General features: G+C 37.1%; 1 protein-coding gene and 1 pseudogene across 2 annotated transcripts; one reads left to right on the top strand and one right to left on the bottom strand.

Annotated features, from left to right (window-relative positions):
* Window positions 1–7,663: 7,663 nt before the first annotated feature.
* LOC124108697 (stromelysin-1) lies at window positions 7,664–16,082 on the bottom strand. 2 transcript variants are annotated; one of them, XM_058586639.1, is made up of 10 exons: window positions 15,897–16,082; window positions 14,880–15,124; window positions 14,638–14,786; window positions 14,377–14,502; window positions 12,139–12,306; window positions 11,827–11,980; window positions 10,839–10,972; window positions 10,292–10,451; window positions 9,133–9,236; window positions 7,664–8,059 (listed from the first exon to the last, which is right to left on the bottom strand). In XM_058586639.1, exons 1-10 carry the CDS (start codon window positions 15,996–15,998, stop codon window positions 7,959–7,961), a joined length of 1,443 nt encoding a protein of 480 aa, XP_058442622.1. In that variant the 5' UTR covers window positions 15,999–16,082; the 3' UTR covers window positions 7,664–7,958. The 2 variants fall into 2 exon arrangements, with proteins under 2 accessions (XP_058442622.1, XP_046323156.1); XM_046467200.2 differs by having other exon boundaries at window positions 12,139–12,303.
* Window positions 16,083–19,871: 3,789 nt separating this feature from the next.
* LOC124108490 (origin recognition complex subunit 2-like) lies at window positions 19,872–21,162 on the top strand (annotated as a pseudogene).
* Window positions 21,163–23,609: the final 2,447 nt, after the last annotated feature.

Raw genomic sequence — 23,609 nt, 5'->3', positions numbered from 1 at the left:
AAATTTCTGTAGCCTTGTGGTTGTGACCCTCCTCGGAGGTCGTGGATCACTCATTCACAAGAATAATTTGAATCTGAATAGTCACAAGCCTTTTGCGGGCTGAGTGCTTCTAGAAAAGGACTATTTTACCTGCCTCAGAGTCAAAAGGTAACATGATTTTGTGAGAAAGGAATTCAAAAGAAGTTCACATAGAGAAAAAGTTAAGGATTAAATTGTCATTTTCTGATGGAGAACTTGTTTCAAGAATGCAAAGGCCCTGCACGATGCTCTTCAGGGAGTCATCCAGGACTTTCCTTGTGATATGAAATATTTCCAGTGATTTCTTAAAAGATTTATTCCAACTTCTGAACAATGAAATGGCTACTATACTTATTTGTAGGCACTTACATGCAAGTAAAAATACTTTATCAATAAAATTTAAATTGCTTATCTAAATGGAAAAATAATATGAGATATCACTTACTGGAGCTTATTGAAATTATGAACCTTTGACTTTGGCATATCTCTATCATATGCCTATTGCTGAGCCACTCCATCTTACCCCTTTTACTTGGCCTGCTACAAAGAGCCACTGCTCCTTCTCTCTTTTCAATTCAGACAGTCGGCCTTACCTCAGTCAGGCTTCTTCTTGCTCCACTGCTTTTGTTGTTCATCACATCTCTAGGTTGATTCATGTTAACGTAATGAGTAGGGAGGCAGCAGAGTGGATGAAATATAAGCTTGATGTCAAGGAACATGGGCTGGATCTCTGGCTCTGCTACTTTCCGCATAACCTCGGGGATGTTGCACAAACATTCCAAATAGCAACAATTATTTTTACAAAATGAATTTAATAATATCTACCTCATAGGTGAGAATTAAATGAGAAAATATATGTAAAATATGTCTCCCTCTATGGTAAAATAGGACTAGTAATATATGTCAGCCTGCAGTTGGATTTGGTAATGTCCAATGGAGCTTTCTTTTTGCCTGCCTATTAATAGAGTTCTACTTATATTACAATTAACGTTCAACTTATCAAGAAATTAAGTCTTAGGTTTTCTTAAGGTTTTTAAGTGCAGCACTCTAACCTTGTTATTCTGTTTACCAATGAAATATGTTTGTATAAAAATAAACATAATCACTTTCTCTACTCTTTTATTAATGTTTCATGGACTCATATAGTTGAAATATGAAATATCCTTGATCATTTAATACTATTTGCAGTTATAAATAGCATTTTCATCAATACCTCAAGATATAATTACAATTTTAATACGGCTAATTCTTTCAAATAATTCAAACCTATGGTGCATTCTTAAAATTCAACAAGCAGGTTATTTTTAAGCATTTTAACTCCTATTAATCTAATAAATGAAAAAATTAAATGCTTTACATTGAATTCTCATATACTTTTCAAATATCTTGGAAAACAGAAAACATAGAGTTTTGATACTGACTACAAACAGCACATCAATACTACTTAAGTCAAATCTCAATATTGTATTTCTTCTAATTCTTCTTCTCTCTCTCACTATATATTTCCTCCTTCTAAAAGTGGCCAATTTGCTTCCTCACCATATTATTATGTCAGACCCAGTACACATTAAAGTTACACATACAGATTATTATCTGAGATTGTAAGTTGAGGCAAAGGACATCTGTGCTGCTTCCATGATTCTATCCAAATCCAAAGTTAGCAAGTCTCACCCATGACCCATGCAGACAAGACTCATTGGGTTTAATAGAGCTAGCTGCAACTTAAACTAAGAAAGTGGAGAAAAGTCATGCAACATAGACATATTAGTTTTTCAAATCAAGAGCGAGACAGCTCTGCAACCTTAAAGGTCAGCTTCCACACTGGAAAAAGAGCACTAGAATAAAAGCAAGAGCCTGTGCTTCCTTTATTTTGTAGCGGGGACATCAGAGGCAAGCATAAGGTTTCAAGGGTGGAGTCTTGCTTCATGATGTCTTGTGGTCAGCAGATTGATTGACATCTTGGCAAATCATTCCCATCTCAGTTGCTGTGTGGGATCTTAGGCAGAGCTAGAGAGGGATGCACACCTGTATCATGTGATCACTCCCTGACAGGGAGCCTGCAATGCCGGGGCCTATCCCCTCATTTGGCTACTATGCGCCATAGTTCACACACAGCTCATGGATGGTTTGTGACAAGCAAGCTAGACACTTCCTCACGAATAAACCCTGCCAGCTTCTTCAATTTTACTACTGCTTTCGCAAGTCATTTCCATCAAATTTGAGTAGATTCAGCATGCTCTCCCCACTATGTCCCTTCACAATAGGATCACCACTAATGTCTCTCCACTTGAGTTTTTGTGATAGGCTTCCCAAATGCCTCCAGAATCGTGACTCTTCTGTTCACTGACTGGTGAAATTCCAAACCTTCTTTGTCTTATTCTCTCATCTTTGTCAAATCCACCGTTCTGTTGGCTTATTGCTAAGTCCCAATCTGATTTCTGGCTTCTACTTTCCTTCTCCAACCCGCAACCTCAGGCCTCAGATCAATCACTTCCTGTTGCATGCAGACTTCACAGTTCCCAGCGCAAACCTGCCCAAGGCAAGAGGAACTGAGCCAAGAACTAAACATCATTCTGGGACTCAGCATCACGTCACCATTAGGACTGGTCTTGTCTTGATGTGGGCTGCAAGTCTGGGCTCTAGCAGCTGGCCTCCGGCTGGCATCAAGCAAACCTTGGCAAGTGGCTTGTGAGCACACACACATACACATCAGGCCTTTTGGAACAAGATGGCTTGGGGAAATTTACAGACACAAATAGTAAGTAGCAGGTATAAGGTTCCCCAATTTTAATTACAAGTTAGGAGGGCACAGAAGAATTTAGCAGGGATATATGTGAAATGCACACAAAAGAACCTTGGCCTTTGAGCTTGAGGGGATTTTAAACTGCAGGATTGAAGATTATCCAGGCCCATCGTGGTCATACAGCATACAGCAGAACCTCTACTACAGAATGGAGTCAAAACTAATGAGATAAGACCATGGAGGCTAACTTATTGTCTGTAAGACAAAGTAAGAATGAGATCTTTGAAATTAGGATGATATAAAATCAGATCCCACCAATGGTACTTACTATGTAACCCCCGCAAAGTTACTGAAGCACTCAAATTTTTTTTGTACTATTGAGACAAACCACCAATGCAACTGTTACTATGAGGAGTAAATGAACAGCATTTCATATCAGGACCCTAGTCCAGTGGCTGACACAAAAGAGGTATCCAGTAAATAAAAAGTTATTTCATTCCTTTTGCCCAATTAAGCAAACACATGTGTAAGAATTATGAATCTGGTCTTCCAGGACACAGAAAATATTTTTTTTCTATCTCCCCAGACCAACATCTAATAATCATCTGTATCTACTATTTCCACATTCTCATGACCCAGATTTGTTTTGTGGTAAATGGACAGAGATTGCTGCCTCAACATATTTTCCTCCACTCTGCAACACCAATGTGACCAGGTTGAATTCCTCTTTGCCACAGTGACTGGTCTGGATGCTTATGTGATTAAAATGATCCAAGTAGGGGGAGGCCCAAAACTGTCTTCTCCTGGTCAGAGGTGGTATTCTATGTAGGCTTGATGCCTGGAACTACTGTATTTGTTTTGTTGCCTTGAAGAAAGTCACTCTTAGAGTAAAATAAGACAGTCCCAGAGTGAAGAAGCCAGTACCCCATTACACTAAAACTAAAACCTGCCCTGGTCTTGTACTTTTAAGTAATGCAAACCAATAGTCTCTTTTATATATAAACCAACACAAATTTTCTACTACCTGTAATCAAGACATTCTAACTTTGCAACTTTTCTACCCACAATCCTAATGCAGATCAGCTATTCCACCAACACTGCTATTGTGAAGAGCACCCAATGGCCTTCCTGTTGGAGAAATCATCCTGCAGTGTTCTTGCTTCTCCATCCTTGCTCAGCCTTTGAAGATTAGATTTTTCATCAAATATGCAAGTGTGTTCAAGCATATTCATTGTAGCACTGGATGTGATAGCAAAATATTGAAGATGATAGCTTACTGATAACTGAATACTGGAAATAATCTACAGCTACACACAAATTTTATTATTTTTCTTTTAAATATCATGTATCTAAAATGTATTTGTATGTTATAAAATTGTTATATTCTTTATAAAATATTTATTTAAATATTCTTTAACATTTTATTTCTTCAATTTGTTTTTTTAGTGCATAAATTTATGTGTTCAATCACCAATAATTGAGTAAATAAACAACATATTTATTCCACAGACTCCAGGGAAAGGACAGAGCTGGGTCAGGCTGCTGGGGCTCTGGTTGGCCAATCCCCTTGCAGGGTTGGAGGAATGCCTGAGTCTGGTCCAGGAAGCAACTCTCAGATTGAAAATAACCAACAGAAAAACTCTTCCTAAAGATTTGGCTGAGTGGAACAGACTTCAAAGCCATGGCACTTTTTGAGTTCATTTTAACATGAGACGCTAAATATGAAACAGCCGTTTGAGCTTTGGAAGGCCATCTGCAAAACTCAGCTTGAGTGATGTAACTGGCTAAAGGCATCCTGAAGAAAAACTAAAGCAACCATAGCAGGAGTTTGCACACAGGGACAGAGGAGTAGCAACCCAGGGGTAAGAGATTGCTTCTCAAATCCAGGACCTCAAGCAAAGCCAACAGCCTAGTATTGCCTAGCTGAGATCAGTAGTGGTAGACTTAACAACCAACTTGGTTTTTCTAAAAACAAAAGGTGAACTAGTGAACTAGCACAGACTCAAGCCAAATTGGAGCAAGCACAAAATGAATGAAGTGCTGGAAGTTTATACTTGGTAAGTAAATAGACCATGCTCACCAGTGCAGAATTCCCTGACCATCTCACTACTTAAAAAGTTGTGATATGACAACTAAGTACTCATTTCCTGAAAAAGACTCACACTTCCTAAGAAAAGAAAACCACTTTCTTATACTTCCCACTTGTAGTAGTTCATGTAAAACTTAGAAGAACCTTGTTTCTGCTTTTTTCTGTTCCAAGTCCCCTTGACTCAGAGACTTGATGGCATTAGACAAAGGTGGCCATCTGTGAAAATTTTTTCTTCTATAGAACATGTAGACACTTGAGAAAATGTTTCTGTTGGAAAAATATAGAGGGAGAAACAGAAGTCTTAGGTGTGTGGCACATTTTGTCTTTAGCAGTTTGGAGAAATGGAAATCCAGAGATTTAAAAATCATAAATTGAACAAGTAAAATTCTAGCACAATGTAAAAATGGAATATGCATTGCTCTTAATTGAGCATAGTGACTTAGAGACACTGTCTATCAGATTTTTCAGTAAGACCGTAGACTTTATCATTGTTGTTCAGCTGCTGGGTCAAAACTCAGATAAGGTGAATTTTGTCAAGTTAATTTGCTAAGAAACAACTTCTAATACTCTTGGGAAAATCAAATAACAGATGTCAATACAACTGGTTCCTTTGTTTAACCATTTGGTTTGGGATAATATTACTTAATTGACTCTTAAATTAATGATTTGTTCTTTGAGGTATATGGTATGATACACTGAGGACTGTGCAAACATGAAGATGTGGTATCAAACTTCAGGTATAGATTGCAGAATTATAAACAATGATTTTGCAAAAGATTTTAGAAGGACATTTACTGTGATAAGACTCACTATTATTTTTTTTTTCAGTAATGAGCTTTATTAAAAGTGCATTGTCATTAGTATAAATGGATGAATGTGTTCTTTTATTGCATTTGAGCCTTAAGTCTTGCACTTTTGATACTAAATTAAAAGAATCTTAAAATGAAAAGAATAAATGAGGCATTTTTACATGTACTAATATGGAATGGTTGCCAATAAATGTAAAGTAAAAATAATAAAGAGCAGGACAATGTGATTTTATTTTAAAAGATATTTATACTTGGTAAGCATAAGCTATCTCTAGAAGGATTCATAAAAATCTTTAAAATCTACTTGACTGTCTTTGAGAAAAAGAACTAGACAAAGGTGAGGGAAAATTTACTTTCCATTGCATATATTTTTACCTTTTGAATTTTGCCTTGTGACTAAGGAGTGACTTTCAAACACAAACTAAATAAATTTAGATAACCTTAAAAATAAGGAAATGCTATATTTCTTAGCAAAATGTAGCTATTTCTTGGACTTTCATCATAAAGTCTCCCCATATGGTCTCTCCTACATTTGTGACTTTAAGAAAAACCTCAATGCTGAAAACTAAGCTGAGCATGGTGGTGCATGCCTGTAGTCCCAGCCATTCAGGAGGCTGACCAAGGAGGGCTTGAGCCCAGGTGTTTGAGACAAACCCAGACAACATAGCAAGATGCAATATCTAAATAAATACATATATAAATTGACAAATACTGCAAATTCTCACATATTTATGTTCTGTCTTTTGAATTCCAGACTACTTTGTCTTGCAATTACCTGAATATCTCACAGACATTACAAGAATTGGCAAAACTAAGTAATTTATTTTAACTCTTGCCCTTCCCTCATAAACCTTCTCTGCCATTCTTCCTCCATCTCAGTAAATGATGTCACCTTCTACCTTTGTGCTCAAACTATCTGGGAATTATTTTGGATACTTTCTCTTTAGCTGCATGTCCAACCCCCCCCCCACCCCCGCATTGAGTCCTAATGTTCATCTTATTTGCATATTTGCCATTTCTTCTCTGTGACCCTGCTATGTGACCACGTTAGTTATGCCATTATCTCCTACCTAGTCTCCACACCTCCCTTCAAACCTTCTCTATGTCATTTCCTCAAAAGCTTTTTTCTAAAGCCATCAAGTTCAAATTAGATTTCCCTATTATTTTACAAAAGGTGTCTATTTTTTCCTTTGTAACTCTTAATTAAGTTTACAATCACATGTTCACATTTGTGATTATTTGCATATAATCATTTTTGCCCAATTGTAATCTCAATAAGGGCAGCAGGGACTGTGTCCATTTTTCCAGGTTCCTATGTCCACAACCTAGCACAATGCCTAGCACATGAGTATGATTAATAAATTATTCTCAAAGGAATGGATCAACCAAAGGGTGAACTCTTACCCTGTATCAGGCATTGTGCTAGAGATGTTACTTACGGAGATAAACGTGTTTTAGAATTGTCATTTGTCAATGGACATTTACCTCTAGGTACAGACAGATATAAAATGAGTATAAGAAGATATTTTCATGTGTGAATAGGGTATTTATGAGGAAATTTGTTGGCTAGGGCAGGGAAGGGGCATTACTGAGAGAATATATAAGTAAAAGGAAGAGACCAAGAGTAAGTTTGACTTTCCCACCTGTAAAATGAGGTATGTGAACTAGGTGATTTGCTATGATCATAGGGTTCACTTCACAATTATTCTTAGAGCCTACTCTACAACATAACAACCCCCTAGATCATTCTTCTTAGGTATGTCAGAATATGTACAATGTCTGGGTGGTAGAAATAAGCATCCTATTTGTATGGTGCATGGGGAGGGCAAGTGGATGATTGTCTTCAGTTCTGGATAAACCCATTATGAGATCCTAGCCAGGGAGACTAGTCCTGCCAGCTGCACTGACCAAGCATTTCAGGCTGTCTATTGCTCAGCCCATACTGTGCCCAAGATGATAAGAATTATTCTTGAAACAAACAACAAAAAAATTAAATAAGCGACAAATCATATTTATTAAATAACAAGCAAATAGTTTATATAGATACAATCACTTGTCTGTTGCCCATGAACACTTCCCTTTCTCTTATGAAAGATCAGTCCATGTGCCAAAGTGCAAGCTAAGCAGCAGTCCTTTTGAATGCCCTGTAAGGTGAAGATGACTGACAAGAAACAGAGCTCACACTTGAGTTCTGTCCTAATACTTGCAGGAGAAAACAAACCACTTCAATTCACAAACGCAGACGAAGAATTGTTAGCTCCAATTAAAATGCCCATATTGTGCCTTCTCCTTCTCTCTCCTAACAATTAAGCCAGCTGTTACTCTTCAAGATGTGTGTCACTTTCTTTGCATTTGGATCAAACTCCAACTGTGAAGATCCATTGAAGAAATAGAAAAACCCTGCAAATACAGACAAGAGAAACAGTGATATTTTTTTTCAAAAAAAGAAATTGGGCAACAGAGAAAACTCAGAAAAATAGATAACTGAAAATATTAAGCCTTTATACAGTTTTACTCTGTGCCAGGAAAAATACTAAGCATTTTATGAGATTGGTTTTCATTTATTTATACAACAGCCCTATAAGGTAAACACACCTAACTCCATCTTACAGTTGAGCAAGTAGAGGTTTGGACAGATACAGATGTTTGTCCAGGCTTACTCAACAAGGAAGGAAGGTGTCTGTATCATAGCCAAGTTCTATATTTTTAGGTTGTTCTGCTTCTAATCAGAAAAAACAAATAAACGAAAACACTCTCTGCTTGCTTGAAAACTATGATCTCTTGCTTGCTTGCTTGCTTGCTTCTTTCCTTCCTTACTCCTTCCCTTCCCCCCCACCTCTCTCTCTATTTCTTTCTTTCTTCCTAACATTCCTCCTCCTCCCTTTCTCCCTTTCAAAACAAAGGCTATACTTCAGTGTTCTGAAAACATGGTACCCAGGTTATCTTTCAGTAAAGATCATCAACCTCCATTCACTTATCCATGAGTGAGAAAAAAAATGCTTTTTAAATTATTATTATTATTAAAACCTTGAGTACATGAGAAGAAAAGTATTTGCAATGTGGTCAATCACAAATTTAGGCAAGACAGAGAAATATCCCTGGGAATTAGTAATAAAAACTGGATGAGACGAGGGAGAAGGTCAGCCAGGCAGTATTAAACCTGATCACATCTTTTGATGGGATATTTGCACTAACACATGGTAATGTGATAAAGTAACACCTGAGAAATTTGGTTTTTATATAAAGCATGTATAAAATAGAGGTTTGTGTTAATTATCTTTACGATGCAAAACAACTCATGTGAGGTAGTAATACAGTTGATACAGAGGTAGGTGAATTGAAATTTGGGGGAAGGAGGAGGGAACTGACTTTTAAAAAATCCTGGTATTAAAATTTATTCAATTCTCCTCTTCCCACTGATGCCATGGAATGTTTAAAGGCCCCTACAGTCAACAGAGTAAGAATCCTCTTACCAAATGCTTCAAAAACAGCGTCAACCTTCGAGTCCACCCCTGGAAAGTCTTCAGCCACCTGCCTGGGAAAGCCTGGCTCCATTGATTGGCTCTTCTCATCAAATCTGTACCAAGTAAAAGAAGACCAGCTCAGGATTGCGTACAGACTGTGTTAACCAAATTCATAAATCATATGGAATTCTAGTAAATTTCCCAAGTACTGCAAATAAACATCAAGCATATTTATCACTATAGAAATATATGACCTTAATAGCACTACCAACTTAGTTCTTAAGGCCAAAGCTCCATCAGGAGCAGGTACAACACCCTACTATAGAAGATGCTGCTTATAATTTTTGTAATGGACTGTAAGGAAATCTCCTTAATTGTCTATTTACAGGCATGAAATTGTAAATAGATAAATGTACACACAGATACACACAGAGTGAATTTAATCATTTATCTGAAATACAATCTCAAGTTCCCGACCATAATTGGTCTGTATATACCTGCCATCCCTCCTCACCCTACACAAGAGGAGTTCTGTTGCTGCCTCCTAAGAAAAGGATTTGAGACAAGAAGCAGAGCATGAAAATATGTTTTGGGCTCATGGGCTGGGCATTGTATGGTCTGCCCTGATATCTCAGAGTCTGGGCAGATGGCCTAGGCACTAGCCTGTCTTCAAATCCTGAGTTGTATTCATAAAACAGGACTGATGTTTCTTGTTGCTCCTCAAACAGGCAGAGATAATAAATGGGTCAATTTAAAGGAGTCCTTGAAAAGCATATGTAATGTTAGTAAGATAAGACAAACACGCCATGAGACAAAGATCAGCTGGTCTTGAAGATTTGAAGTTCAGGAGGGGAGGCTTCATGGGGACAATAGGATTTGAACCAGGACTCAAAGAATGGGAAGGATCAAGTAGGAAGAGAAAAAATGAGGGATTCCAGGCAAGTGGGGAGCAGCGTAGAAGTAGAAGTGCCAGCCGAGTTGATGGAACACCACTCAGGAGAGCTGAAGCAATGTCTGCTATGAGGCACTGCCGTGTGTCTGGGCAGGTGCTGGCCCACAGTGTCAGGAGCCCCCACCCTCTAGTGAGAGGGAAGCAGATCCAAGGGTAGAGTGGAGGGGTGATCTCCCTAATTGAGCTCTAGGCAAAGTCTTTCCTATTGCATCTTACCTCCAGTATTCACCCTCTACAAAGAAGTAAGTTTTCTTCTTTTCTTTATCAGAAATGGCTGCATCAATTTTCCTTACTGTTGGGGGGAAACCCAGTGTGTAGATGCTTCGTGGGTAACCAGCTTCTACTGCTTGTCCTCTGATGGCCCAGAACTGGTTTCCTATTTGTTAAAAATTCAGAGTCATATTGACTTTATAACAGTTAAAATCCTTTTAGTATTAGAAATACATTTGAGCACCTTAAAGATGAAGCTTAAGTTTTAGATTTACTCTCCAGCTCCATAGCGGACATTTAACAAAAATATGCATATTAAAGGAATGAACAAAAATCAAATGAATGAATTTACAACCCTGGGTAGTTTATCTTCCTGTGTTCACTTTTTTAACCCCCAGATATAATAGAATAAGATTGATCTTAGCTATTTCCTCATAACCTTTAGCAACTTTAACAGCCAAAATTTGACACAGTAGAGAAAATTAATGTCCTATTAAGTTTGATTGTCAGAGAGTTTGTTTCAGGTTTATTTCAGTGTTTATATAATAATTACCTTTAAAAATGAAAACAGTATCCTTGCTAGTAACTTCATATGCAGCATCCACACTTGAAGGAAGGGATGGCCAAAACGAAGAGATTAGATGAAACTCAGGTTCCAGGGCCCTGAGAGATTTGCGCCAAAAATGCCTGAAATTCATGTTAAGAGAAGTGTAAATTGTAAAATAGTCTTTCATCTTTAGCACAATTTCCTCCCTGTCCCACTTTTCCCACTGTCTCCCATTCCTTCATCTTCTAGGTTAGATTTCAGATGGAAATCAGGTATATCATCATTGGAAAAGTAGCTTTACTTTTTCTTCAGAACACTGCAAAGTGTCTCCTGTCACAGATTTCCAGAGTAATGTCTTCTGTGAAAGGAAAGTTATCCTACCATGAAAACTAAGCGGCCCAGCATAAGCTTTAACTACCTGTAGGGCATGCAAAATGGTGTATACACCATGTTACCGTCCACACTTTTCAAAAAGATTGTGTGTGTGTGTGTATGTTGCTTAAATATATTCTTGTATATGCCTAGAATAATTCTGGGAGGAAACACAAGAAGTATTGACTGTAGAGTCATCTGGGGAAGCAAAAATGTAACTTTCATTTGGGCAGTTTGAATGTGTAGCATGTGTGTATATATCAAACTGTAAGCAAATTAAATGTAATACTTATCCTAGTGTCATTTTGAAAGGAAGCACAGATAAAATTCTGAATCTAAAGATCCACTTGTATCCTTTGAAAAGTAAATAGGACTTAGAATGTCCAGGAAAAACAATTCAAGATCAAGAACCAAATCATCCTGAGTTTTCATATGTGAACTTGACAATTTAGGAAAATGTGGAAAGGAGAGCACCAGATCTGAATGATTTGAAGCTCAGGGGAAATGTTTTTTATCTTAAATTTTTAATGTTTAAATATCTCTATCAAGTTTCTGTTTGTTTTCTTTCCTAAGCATTTTACATCAAAAGGACAGAGAGGAAAATATGATTTTCTGGCCTGACCTGTCTTTAAAGAATAGGATTTCTCCCCTGAGGGTGCTGACTGCGTCAAAGGACAAAGCAGGATCGCACATGGCTGGTGGTGAGCCTAGCCCAGACTCTGGTGAGCTAGACTTTGTGGGCACCAGGGGGTTCCGAGGGGGGTCAGCGGCAGGTCCTGAAGGAAAGAGTAAAGAAGGCAAACATGAGGGGAAAGGTGATGTGGATTTAGATGCTTTGCAAACATCCTCAAGGTGCTGTGAGCTAAATCTCCAATACTCACATGGCATCGTTGGTTGCAAAGCTACGATACCTATTTTGACCAGCATCACTTACCATAGAGGGACTGAATGCCATCCACATCATCTTGAGAAAGGCGGAAGCTGGCCAGGTCTGTGAAGGATTTGTAGACTGGATACATCAAGGCTTCAGGGTTGGCCGAATGAAAGAGACCCAGGGAGTGGCCAAGTTCATGAGCAGCAACCAGGAATAAATTGGTCCCTACTTCAGAAATATAAAAATAGTTACTTATTCCCTAAATACATGTACATTATATAGGTAGCTGTGCAATTTATTTATTTCTCAGAACCACACAGGCACACAGGGCTCTTCGTTTTCCTGCCTTGTTCATTGATTAATTGTGCAATTAACTGATTACACATTTAATGGAAAGCCAAGTGTATTTCAAGACTCATACCTGAAATTAATCAAGAGAAAGTACCCAGGCACAATTTCCTCTCTGTCCCTCCCCAGCCTCAAGAGCCTTTTTACTCCTATGCAGATATGAAGGGACTTGTTTAGCATATCAACAAATATTTCTCTTGTTTGCCAATGAAAAGAGAAACACTGTTTCAGTGTATTAACATTTTCCAGTCACAGTCTCAGTTAAACAGATCACCCTGTATTCTGTTCTGGACTCCTTGAACAATCATACTCCTGTGGCTTTCTATTGGAATATTGCCTGCATAATTTTTAGCCTCATCATCATTACACACATACTGAGTCCAAAAAGATGAATTATGATAGATGTCATAGGATTTGCAAAATTGGTTTAAAGTATAACATGACCAATCATGTCTAGTGTTTGTTACAAAAAAGATTTTGGATATACAAATGTGGGCTGCATTCAGATTTTTTTCTTCATATTATATATTTAAAAACCCACAATTGGAAATTGGAAAGCTTTCAGTAATTATGATTGACAAACAAGTAAGTATACTTTACTTTTTAAAGTATTTCTTGGGCAATTTGCAACCCTGGGAAAGTTCTCGTTTAAGACTGTAGGAACCTTACTTTGTAAGAAGATGTAAATTGAATCAAAACAAGAATTTCATATAGCACTAAACTCATATATGTATTTTCTCCAGATATTCTGTTTGTATTTTCATTATAAATGCAAATTAAATCTCAGAAGTAGAATTATTTGTTTCAGTCATTTTTTGGAAAACTTTGGAAGACATTCCCCAAACTATACCGTTATGAACTGAGAAAATTTCTTCCACCTAAATAGTTTGAGTATTGTATTGGGGTTGGTCCTTTCTTTCACAAATCCCCCAATAGTCTTCTTAACCTAGAAGTAGTAAAATGTTGACTGAGCCATAAAGAACAAAAAGAACCTAAGTTTCTGGAATTTAGTTTTGATTTATGTCTGAAAAGCACAGTTGGTGGGAGAAATTGCATAAACAATATCCAGGGCACCTTTTAGTGTAGATGCAATGCACTATACCATCTCTTGTATATCTGCTGTTAATAATAGTCCTCCTTAGAGCACAGACAATCCACAGTCATTTTTAAAAAATAACAATGATATTTCCTATATTGAGCTTACTAGGAGAGGGAATAAACTTTTGGGGGGATGGGTATTAGGGATTGAACTCAGGGGCACTCAACCACTGAGCCACATCCCCAGCCCTATTTTATATTTTATTTAGAAATAGGGTCTTCACTGAGTTGCTTAGTGCCTTATTGTTGCTGAGGCTGGCTTTGAACTTGCAATCCTTCTGCCTTGGTCCTCTGAGCTACTGAGATTACAGGTGTGTGCCACCACACCTGTCAGGGAGTAAACTTTTAAACATACAAAAATTTGTTCAATAATAATAAAACAAAACTATATTCTGGGGGCTGGGGCTGTAATTCAGTGGCAAAGTGCTTACCTAGCATTTGTGAGGCACTGGGTTTGATCCTTAGCACCACATAAAAATAAACTAAGGCATGCTGTCCATCTAATATATATATATATACATTTTTTTTTCCCTGACCAGGCAGAGTGGCACATGCCTGTAATCTCAGCAGTTTGGCAGGCCGAGGCAGGAGGATTGTAAGTTCAAAGCCAGCCTCAGCAACTTAGCGAGGGCCTAAGTAATTTAGTAAGATCCCCTCTCAAAATAAAAAATGAAAATGTGGCTCAGTGGTTAAGTACTAATGGGTTCAATCCTTGAGACAAAAAAAAATATATTACATAATATATATATATATTCTGTTGATCCCTAACCCAATGGGAAATACAGAACAGACATTTTCTTGATAATTCTAAATATAAAGAGAAATTAACACTCTATAACATGTAACACTAACCTGCTGTATCCTTTGTCCATTGCTCATCGTCATCGAAGTGAGCATCTCCATTAATCCCTGGCCCAGGTGCATAGGCATGAGCCAAAACTTGTCCAGGTCCATCAAAAGGGATAAAGTCTCCATGTTCTAAAAGGAAAAAAAAAATTTTTTTCCTTTTAAAAAGATAGGCAATTATGATCTCTCCTGAGCCATCAATGAAATAGCATCTGATAAATACTTGCATTTCATTTGATTTTTTTTTTATTTTCATGATTTTTTTACCTCTAACTGCAAATGAGATCATTATGTCAGCCTCTCCTTCATGCATCCTGGAGAATGTGAGTGGAGTCACCTCCTCCCAGACTTTCAGAGATTTCTCAATGGCAGAATCAACATCATCTCTTGGCAAATCCAGTGTGTAATTCACGATTCTGGATGAGAAAATGTGAAGAAAGTAATATTTTCTCCTATGATACAGCCAATTAAATTTCAATAACATGTGAGGACCTCTTTGGACCCATTACCTGTAAGTAAGGTGGTTTTTCCCCCACTTTGGCATGCCAGGAAATGTACTGAAGTGACCAACGTCAGGGACTCCACATCTGGGCTTGTTGATCACTTCCAATGTGTTAGAGTCCAGCTTTCCTGTCACTTCCAGTCCAAGGAACTTCTGCATTTCTTGGATTTTTTTAACAACAGGACTACTGTCCTTTCTTCTAACAAGTTGTTTCCCATCATTTGCAAGGTTGTAATATTTTTCTAGGTATTGCTAGTGGAATAAGCATAGTTTTTTTAAAAAAAGATTTTTAGAACTAGCTATTCATAGTAAAATTTTAGAGTTCCCCACTTTTCTTAATCTATTTGAAATACTTCTCTAGTTTGCTGAAATAATAAATGTCAAAGTGCATTTAATTCTTCAGTTAGAGACTTCTCCTCACCCTTGCTTCACATTTGTAACCAAACATCTCTGGAGCTTAGTTTGTTACCAAAACATGCAGGTGAAATAGAAAACTGAGATAAATTTCCAGTGCCCTTAAATGAGAATTTTTAAAAAATATAACAAATAAAACTCTTTGAGCATAAATATTTTCAGGTTTCAAGGAAATTTATTCAATTTTCCACTTTATGCTTTTCATAAAGATCTGCCTTAAGAAAAATGTTGGACAAATTTCCTTGTGCAAGCATATCAGCACTATAAATATTTAGGTAAAATTACATTGGATTAAAGTACCCACAAAGAAGTTCCAAGCAAGACATGGTTCATAAACTCTTCCCTTGCTATTCATGTTCCTCCAGCTGCTACTCCTGTGCTGCTATGTGATCCTGAAAAATACCCAATATTTCTAGGCTTTCCTTCTTCCAACATAAAAAAAAAGAGTATCCCAAATGATGTGATATTGGGACCTCTTCATTCTAGTACTTTATAAATCTCCATCCTTGAACTCTTCTTATGCAGTAAGTCAAACCCTTCTGTGGGCAGCAGAGGTGGTTTCCCAGCTTGGCCCCCGCCAATGCATGTGAGGGCTATTTCCATTAGTTACCTGAAGAAGCTCCACGCTGGTGTCTGCGCCTCTTGAAGCTCCATTCAGTGGATAGGTTGAGCAAACTGCCACACACAGCAGCAGAACTGGGAGACTCCTCATTTCCAGTGGCTTTCCTTGGATCGGAGATGCCTTTTTGCCCTGCTCTCTGTCTACCTCCTGCTAAGTCCACGCTCTGCAGCTCAACATTTATAGAGTGATAGTGTTTGTTTAGATCACTCGCAGCTTGACTCATCATTACTTTCATCCAAATGGCAGCGGGACCATATCCAAAAATTCCGAATTCAAATTAGGATGATATAACCTACTTTACTAATTTTTCTCAACCTTCCCAATTTTGCAAGGCAAAATGGTGATTAATCTCCAGGAAATGCTTCCTGTCGTGGCAGAAGAGAAAACTAGGACATTTTTTTTTTTAAGATGGAAAAATTGACTAGAATTCACTGGCAAATTATGTTTGTGTTTGAGAGAGGTGGACTGACTCGTTAAAAAGTCAGAATCGTGCAGAACTTTTAAAAGCAGTTTTATTTTAAAAACATACTAAAATTAAATATAGTAAGATATAAGCAAATGAAAAGATGCATATACATAGCTGTAATCTATACTATATGCTATTATATTTTAAAATATAGGACATAATATCTAGAAGAAAATTCATTCTTTTTTGTGTGTGTCTTGAATTTGAAATACCTGCAATTGATTTCTGGTTGCATTTGCCAATCCCTAAAAATAGGAAAAGTTCATGGGAAAAAAAGAACAAAGATGGTCTATTAAAAAGAAGGAGGGAAATGCTTTTTGGGTTGGTTTTAATTATTTACCCAATTTATTAGTGAGTGGTGGAACCATAATAGCTGTTCCACAAAAACTTGTAGAATTGAAATGAATGACATTTCTCACAGAACTAGAATTCTATCTTTGTCTTCTACCTTATTATTCTATTTCAATTTCATTTCCTCATCCTTAAATTCAAATTAGTAGATGATTTGAAGTTGGAAAAAAAAAGACATCCTAAATTCTCTCTTCATAATTCTTCTTTTCTCTTCTTCTCCCCTCCCCTCCTCTCTCCTTTTCTTTCCCTTCTTTTGTCAACTACAGTGTTGATCACATTATTGGTATATAATAAATGCTTATAAGGAAGATGTTGAACATTCTCAGGAAAAGTTTTTTCTTAAACATTTTAGAGTCCTCATCACCTGCTCTCACCCACTTCCCCGACTCTTCCCTGATCACTGCCTGTTTATTTGTTTCCTAAAATGTAGAACATTCTGGGAATGAGAACTAGGTAAAGTGCTGAATTAAAATTTTGTGCACCTAAGAGGTAATTAATAAGTGAAAGTTTTGCTTCCTCCATTTGCATTTTGTTTTATTTTTATATGCTTCTTAATAATTGTTGGGGAGATTTCACCCACTAAGTATAAAAGATGCAATTGGATTTCCCATTGGTAGTAAGAGTCCTAAAACTGGAAGTGTCCAAACAGATGCCAGATGCTCACGTGGCAGGAAGCCATATACAAATTTAAGCATCCATTTTTGGGTTAGATTCTACATAAAAACAACTCAAAACTAGTGTTCTAAACATACAACTCAAACAAAAACAAACCCTAGTGTTCTATGGTTTTCCATTCCTTTGGGAAAAAATCTGTATCTTATCTGCATTGAAGTAAGGAGGAAATATTTGTCCACACTGATGGGTGGACAAGGTGGATGGGGGTGGTGGCAGAACCTATACCAAATATGAATTCCAGGAAGGAACAATGGAGCCAACCGGGGAAGGTAGTAAGAAATCAAAAGCAGAAGGGTTACAACAACTGCAATGCAAATTCCTTCTAGATGAAGGCTTCTCCTTGCATTTTGTTGATTAAACTTGAAATGTCAATTCTTTAATGAAAAGGAATAATCAAATCAAAGAACAACTGAGTAGAACAAGGAAAAGGAAGAAGGAAAGAAGGGAGGGTAGGTGAATTTATAATTCAAATGTAGAAGGAAACTGTGAATACGAGAAATGGACATTTTCCACAAAAGAATAAAATGGCTATTCCATAAAACATCATTTATTGCATGGTTAAATATATATGAGGGACAGATAATGGCTGGTTTTATAAATCTGACTTCCGTAATCTTGGATTCAAATTTAAACTGATCCAAACTTGCATTCTGTTTGTCCAAGGAACATTCGATCTGATAAATCTTCACATTTGTCTTCCTGTTTACCATGCTTCTTCATGACTAATTAGACATGATGAAGCATGATCCTTGCCACAGCCAGCTGATATAATCATTCAGCTATATATTAATTTATCAAATGTCTGAATCTGAAAGTCTTTGGAATATCCCAGATCAAGAGTGTAGACTTAAAGAAAATCTTAAAAGAGAAATTTAGAAAAAGTTATAAATCAAGGTAAACTTAATTTTAAATTAGTTTTTTCCAAAAGTGGGAAAGAGAACAGGAATGAGGAAACAAGGAAATGAAGGAAAGAAGGTTATAATCTAGAAGAGATAGTACCTATACAATTAGCTCTATAAGAGAGAAATGAAGAATTAGAGAAATACAAATTAAACCTACACTGAGATTTCATCTCACTCTAGTCAAAATGGCAATTATCAAGAATACAAGTAACAGTAAATGTTGGCAAGGATGTGAGGGAAAAGGTACACTCATACATTGCTGGTGGGACTGAAAATTGGTGCAATCACTCTGAAAAACAGTATGGAGACTCCTCTTTAATATGGAAACTAAAAAGAACAAATAAAAAATTTAAAGAAAGAAAGAGATTGTACTGGAGTGAAGCAGGAAGTGTTTGCTTCAAGAGAAGACCATAGGTAAAGCAGCAAATGCGAATCCAGAGTTTAAACATGGAGGAAAATTCAGGAATAGAATAAACAGCTATGCAGAGACAAAAAAGAGTGTGGGGCTAGAGATGTTGTCCAGCTGTCAAGTGCTTACCTTGCATACACAGGGCCCTGAATTCGACTTCTAGCAACACACATGTACACGTGGAAAATGGCAGAGTTACTTTGTATTGAAGAGAAGGATCATAATGAAATATGAAAAAATAAAATTGTGGGATGATAGTTTGGACCCTGATGGTGTAAGATCATTAGTCTGCAGCTAAGGTGTTTAGAGTTCACTCTATTTTTGGTGGAAAGTCATGTTTCTACAAAATACAATAAAGTTTGATATACTTATTATAGAAAATTTAGAATATACTAAAAAGTAGAAAGAAAAAATAAATCATTTATAGTCATGGCACAGGAGAAAAACCTATTAATACCATTAATTATGTACTTTCTTCTAAATTTTTAATGCCAGCATATTATCTTTTACATCATGTTAATCATGGGAATTTATAAAATTTTATCTTTTTCCCCCCAAATTCTGAATCTCACTAGCCAGAGAAAAGTTTTAATAAGGCACTATATTTCATCTGATTTGAGGGATAAATCATATTGTTTACAGATTTTTTCCCCCACACGAGCTTTTCATAGTTGAACTCAGGCCATATTTGTTGATTTTTATGCCTATTTTCCACAGAAACTTTCAAATATTCCAGTTGGAAGTTAATTAGAATAAAAAAAGGGGATCAGGAACAGATGATATCTGTACCTGGGTAGTTTAGGGGGTTTTTGTTGTTGTTGTTGTTGTTGTTTTGTTTCATGTGTAAAAGCACAATAGCTCAAGCTCTCGGGATTCCTGTCTTGGCGTGTGAGCTCTCCTCTCCCTCTTGTAAGTGTTCCTACCATGATGCCGTTCACTCCATGATCCAGCGAAGGAGGCCTCAGCAGGGCTGAACCCTTGCCTATACCATACCCTCAAACTTCCTGAATCAATCCTTGAAAAATAGCCCTTCTCCAGATGGTGGGAATAAAGCTAATTCTCTTCAAAATAGAAAACATTTTGAAAGATGGCTAGATTAGCTAGAACTAGCCAAAACACCAAGCAAAATATGTCACTAGTTTGAAGAATGATCCTTTAATTCTGATAAAAATAGCAAGGGGCACTCTGCTTCAGAGCTCACCTGAAAACAATGACAAAATGTGAATCTCTGTCAACACCTTTCCATAGTCTAAGGAAAGATGAACATTTCCAAACATTCATTCTGACAGCCAAAGTGAACATTCTGCTTCCAACTCCAAGGATGATGAAGGGGTTGCTGAGGAACATAATGCAGTCACGTCTAGTCAAAAGATTCAAGCTCACAACAGAGTAGTTCCAGCTCCTGTTTGCAAAGAAACATCTTCAAGAGAATAAAAAAGAGATAAAACAAATGATTTAGTTCAAGAATATTTTGAAGCTCATAGCAGTTTAGAAATTTTAGCCTTCGATAGAACATTGAAGAAGCTAAAGAGAGACAAAATCGGTCAGAAGTTTGTGCAATTTATTGAGCAAGATTCTCTTTTGTTGTCTACTGAATGTGAACAACTAAATCAACACGTGAAAAATCATTTCATAAAAGGATGCTGCAGTTCTGTCTTGGGTTCTACTTGGTACTTTATGATTTGGGTCCTAGGAGAAATTTACTAGAAAGGTTTTGAAACACCAGGCTGCAAGATATTACTACTCGTGCTGTCATCAATGTCTTCCTTCCCGGAGTCAGTGTGAGATCAGTTCTGAATTATATAACAGAAGAAATCTTTGACTGTATGTACTAGATCAGTTAGAGTGGATAATAAACAAATTTAAAGAAGATTCCTCTTTGAAACTCTTTCTTCTCGTCCACAATTTGTATAGCCAAATGATGAGAGGGGATAACAGCCAGCATGTTAGTAGACAGTGCCACCTTTATGGAACATACACCTCATAGCATCTACCAATCACCTCAATGCTTCTCTCACATGGAATCATGCAAAGCAGAGTCTTTATAACTGGCTTGGGTGTGGCACTACGACACAGAGCCCTTATACTAAAGAAACCTCCTTGTAAGAATTCTGGTTAAATAATCTGTATCCCTACCACTTAGTTCCTGAATCCTGTCTTACAAAGTCTTACCACACACAAGGGGGATTTTTTTTCAAGCTACTAATGAAGTATCAGCTGGGTAACAGATGTCCTTCCTACGTTCTTTTCAAAACTTTCTTCTCAAAGTTCACTAGCAGTGTTGAGAGGCATTTCTCATCAAATAATTATCTGACACTCTAGGCCCTGTTAAATGAATTTAGGTACCACAAACTCACAAAAACAAAGAAGGGAACTTGGGAATGTTTCATAATTCCTGATGGCAATGGACCATGGATTGATCTCTTGGAAAATGAGGATGAAGAGGCTTGAAGTTGTCCTTTGCTCTTGAACCTTCCATGGAAGTGTTGTTGTACTCCAGCTGCCCCTTCCCTAGTTTAAAGGGCTGTCTTATACCCAACATTAGGCTCTTTTTAAGGCAAACAGTTAAAATGAGGCAGAGATATTATCAATTAGAAGTTTTGATTAGCCTGACTAGGTACCATCTCTAGTACTAAGCAGTGGTACTCGAGTTGAGAAAAATGTGCCTTTTATTTATCACATCTATGGAGACTTCTTGCTGCAACAAACAGTGTGCTCAGGGACTATTGGGAACTGGATTTTTAAAATTCTTTTATACAAGAGATATTATTCTTATTTTTTGAGGGCTTTTCAATACTTCTCAAGTTGATTATTTGCAAATATGCTTGTTCCAGAGTGTGGAAGTACACACATAGGCATTGCATAAATCTGTTTCATTTGCTGTTCTTACTGTCAGAACTGATGAATGTAATGGAAAAGACAGATCATCTCTTACTGCTTCTGACAAATGATTGGGAAGAAGTAATGATCCAGTTTCCTCCTTTTGGATTTAGGCTACATACCTGCGATTGGGGGAACATAACACTATTTATAACACTGGGGTAATGGGAAAAATAACAAAGAGCATGCAGGGTGTACACCCAACCTAGAAAGCATGTGAATAGTGGATCACGATGTTTGGAAAAGCTGACATTCTGTGCCATGACTTTCATGATTCAAATGAAAAAAATTGAAATAAAATCCTGAATTACATTTTAGTAATTGTTTTCAAGACAATGGAAATGAAAACATTTAATTATTCTTGCAAAAAAAAGAAAGAAAGAAAGAAAAGCATAATGACTAAGATCACTCACCATGAGTTGTAAAAATGTTGAAATCCATCATTCAAATTCCTTGGCACTGGCAAAGGCTTTTATGTGGCTCCAGGCAACTCTGCTCTTATGGAAGGAAGAAGAACATTTTGTAATATTCTTGTCATAAATATTCCAATTGTGTAAGAGCAGAATAATAAATTAATTTTTAGTTGTACCTCAACAGGCAGTATGTCCCATCTGATTATAGGGTAAAATATGTCACTTAAGAAATACTGTTTCTCACATGAGGATTAGAGTGGAAGCAGAAGGAAAGATTAGGACCAAACCTAGCTCCAGGCTATAAAATCCACCTGGTGTGCAATCCTTCAATCAGAAAACTGACTTTGTCAAACAGCTGAGTAACAGCAGCTCTATAAACTTTTGGGAGCCTGACATACACATTCTGAAAGTGTTCATTTTTAGTCAGTTGACAATTGCATGTCTTTAAGCAATTTTTTTCCCAAAGATGGTTTAGGATTTACTGATTCCACCAGCATGTTTGAGCATGGCTTTTCTTAAAATATCGTTTGTCAGATAACTTGATGAATATGAAATTCTAAGGTCACAATCTTTTTTCTTTCTTCCCATCTCAAGATTCATTCAATAGAGATACAGCTTTGGTCTTTTTATAGATAGAAACCTATATGTTCTTGCCCCTGTTAACAGCAAAATATCTTTAGAGTTCTTCTGGATGACTAGGGGTCACAGAGCTTTCATAAGACAAGCACAGATAGGCCTCTGGATCTTCTTTTTTCCCAATAGAGCTTAACAGTCCCTATAAAAAGTGGGGACACTCATTCCCAAATGAGAAAAATTTTGTTTTTCATGCTGTTAGTTCTGTTTTTCATTCCATTTCATGTGCTCTAGTGCAAGAAATCAGCTGGGAGATCAGCTACTACAGTGGCTACTAAGTAGTTGTCTTTTTGGACCAAAACTTTTTTCATTTAATATTTTTGGTCAGATAAGTGTCAACATCAGAACTGTTCTTTTGTGGACTCTGTCTGGTAGCAGTGATTAAGGTGTATTAGAATGTGTAGAAAGTGGACTGTTTAGAGGCTATAATGATCAAAGTAAGGTATAAAGGCAACTTGAGCCAGGTATGGGACACATGCCTATAATCCCACCACCTCAGGAAGCTGAGGCAGGAGGATCTTGAATTTAAAGCCAGCCTCAGCAATATAGTGAGGCCCTAAGCAAGTTGGTGAGACCCTGTCCCTGAATATACAAAAAAGGGCTGGGGATGTGGCTCAGTGATTAAATGTCTCTCAGTTCAATCCCCATTACCAAAATAAATAAATAAAGGCAACTTGAAGGACTCCAGATACCAATAAAAAGAATTGATGCAGGAAAAAAAATGATATGGACAGAACAAAGACAGGCAGGGTGAGAGGCAAGGCATGGCCTCACATCCTATAAATTGGGAAGACTTGAAAATAGGTGGTCTATAGTTAAAACTGGGTTCCTTTCTTGGTGGATCTTTGCCTGGTGTGGAAATAAACAAAGATCACCCAAATGAGAAAAAGTAAAGACTACTTATTCATAGCTAGCTATAATAAGGGAAATCAGCTGCTGTCATTTGAGATTTGTCAGGCTCAAAATGCAGGT

The sequence above is a fragment of the Marmota monax genome, unplaced genomic scaffold (genome assembly GCF_021218885.2).
Source record: "Marmota monax isolate L192 unplaced genomic scaffold, Marmota_monax_Labrador192_F-V1.1 WCK01_AAM20220418_F8-fsc00045, whole genome shotgun sequence".
Lineage (NCBI taxonomy): Eukaryota > Metazoa > Chordata > Mammalia > Rodentia > Sciuridae > Marmota > Marmota monax.
The sequence above is the reverse complement of the archived record's forward strand: the minus strand, read 5'-3'. Positions and strand labels throughout refer to the sequence as shown.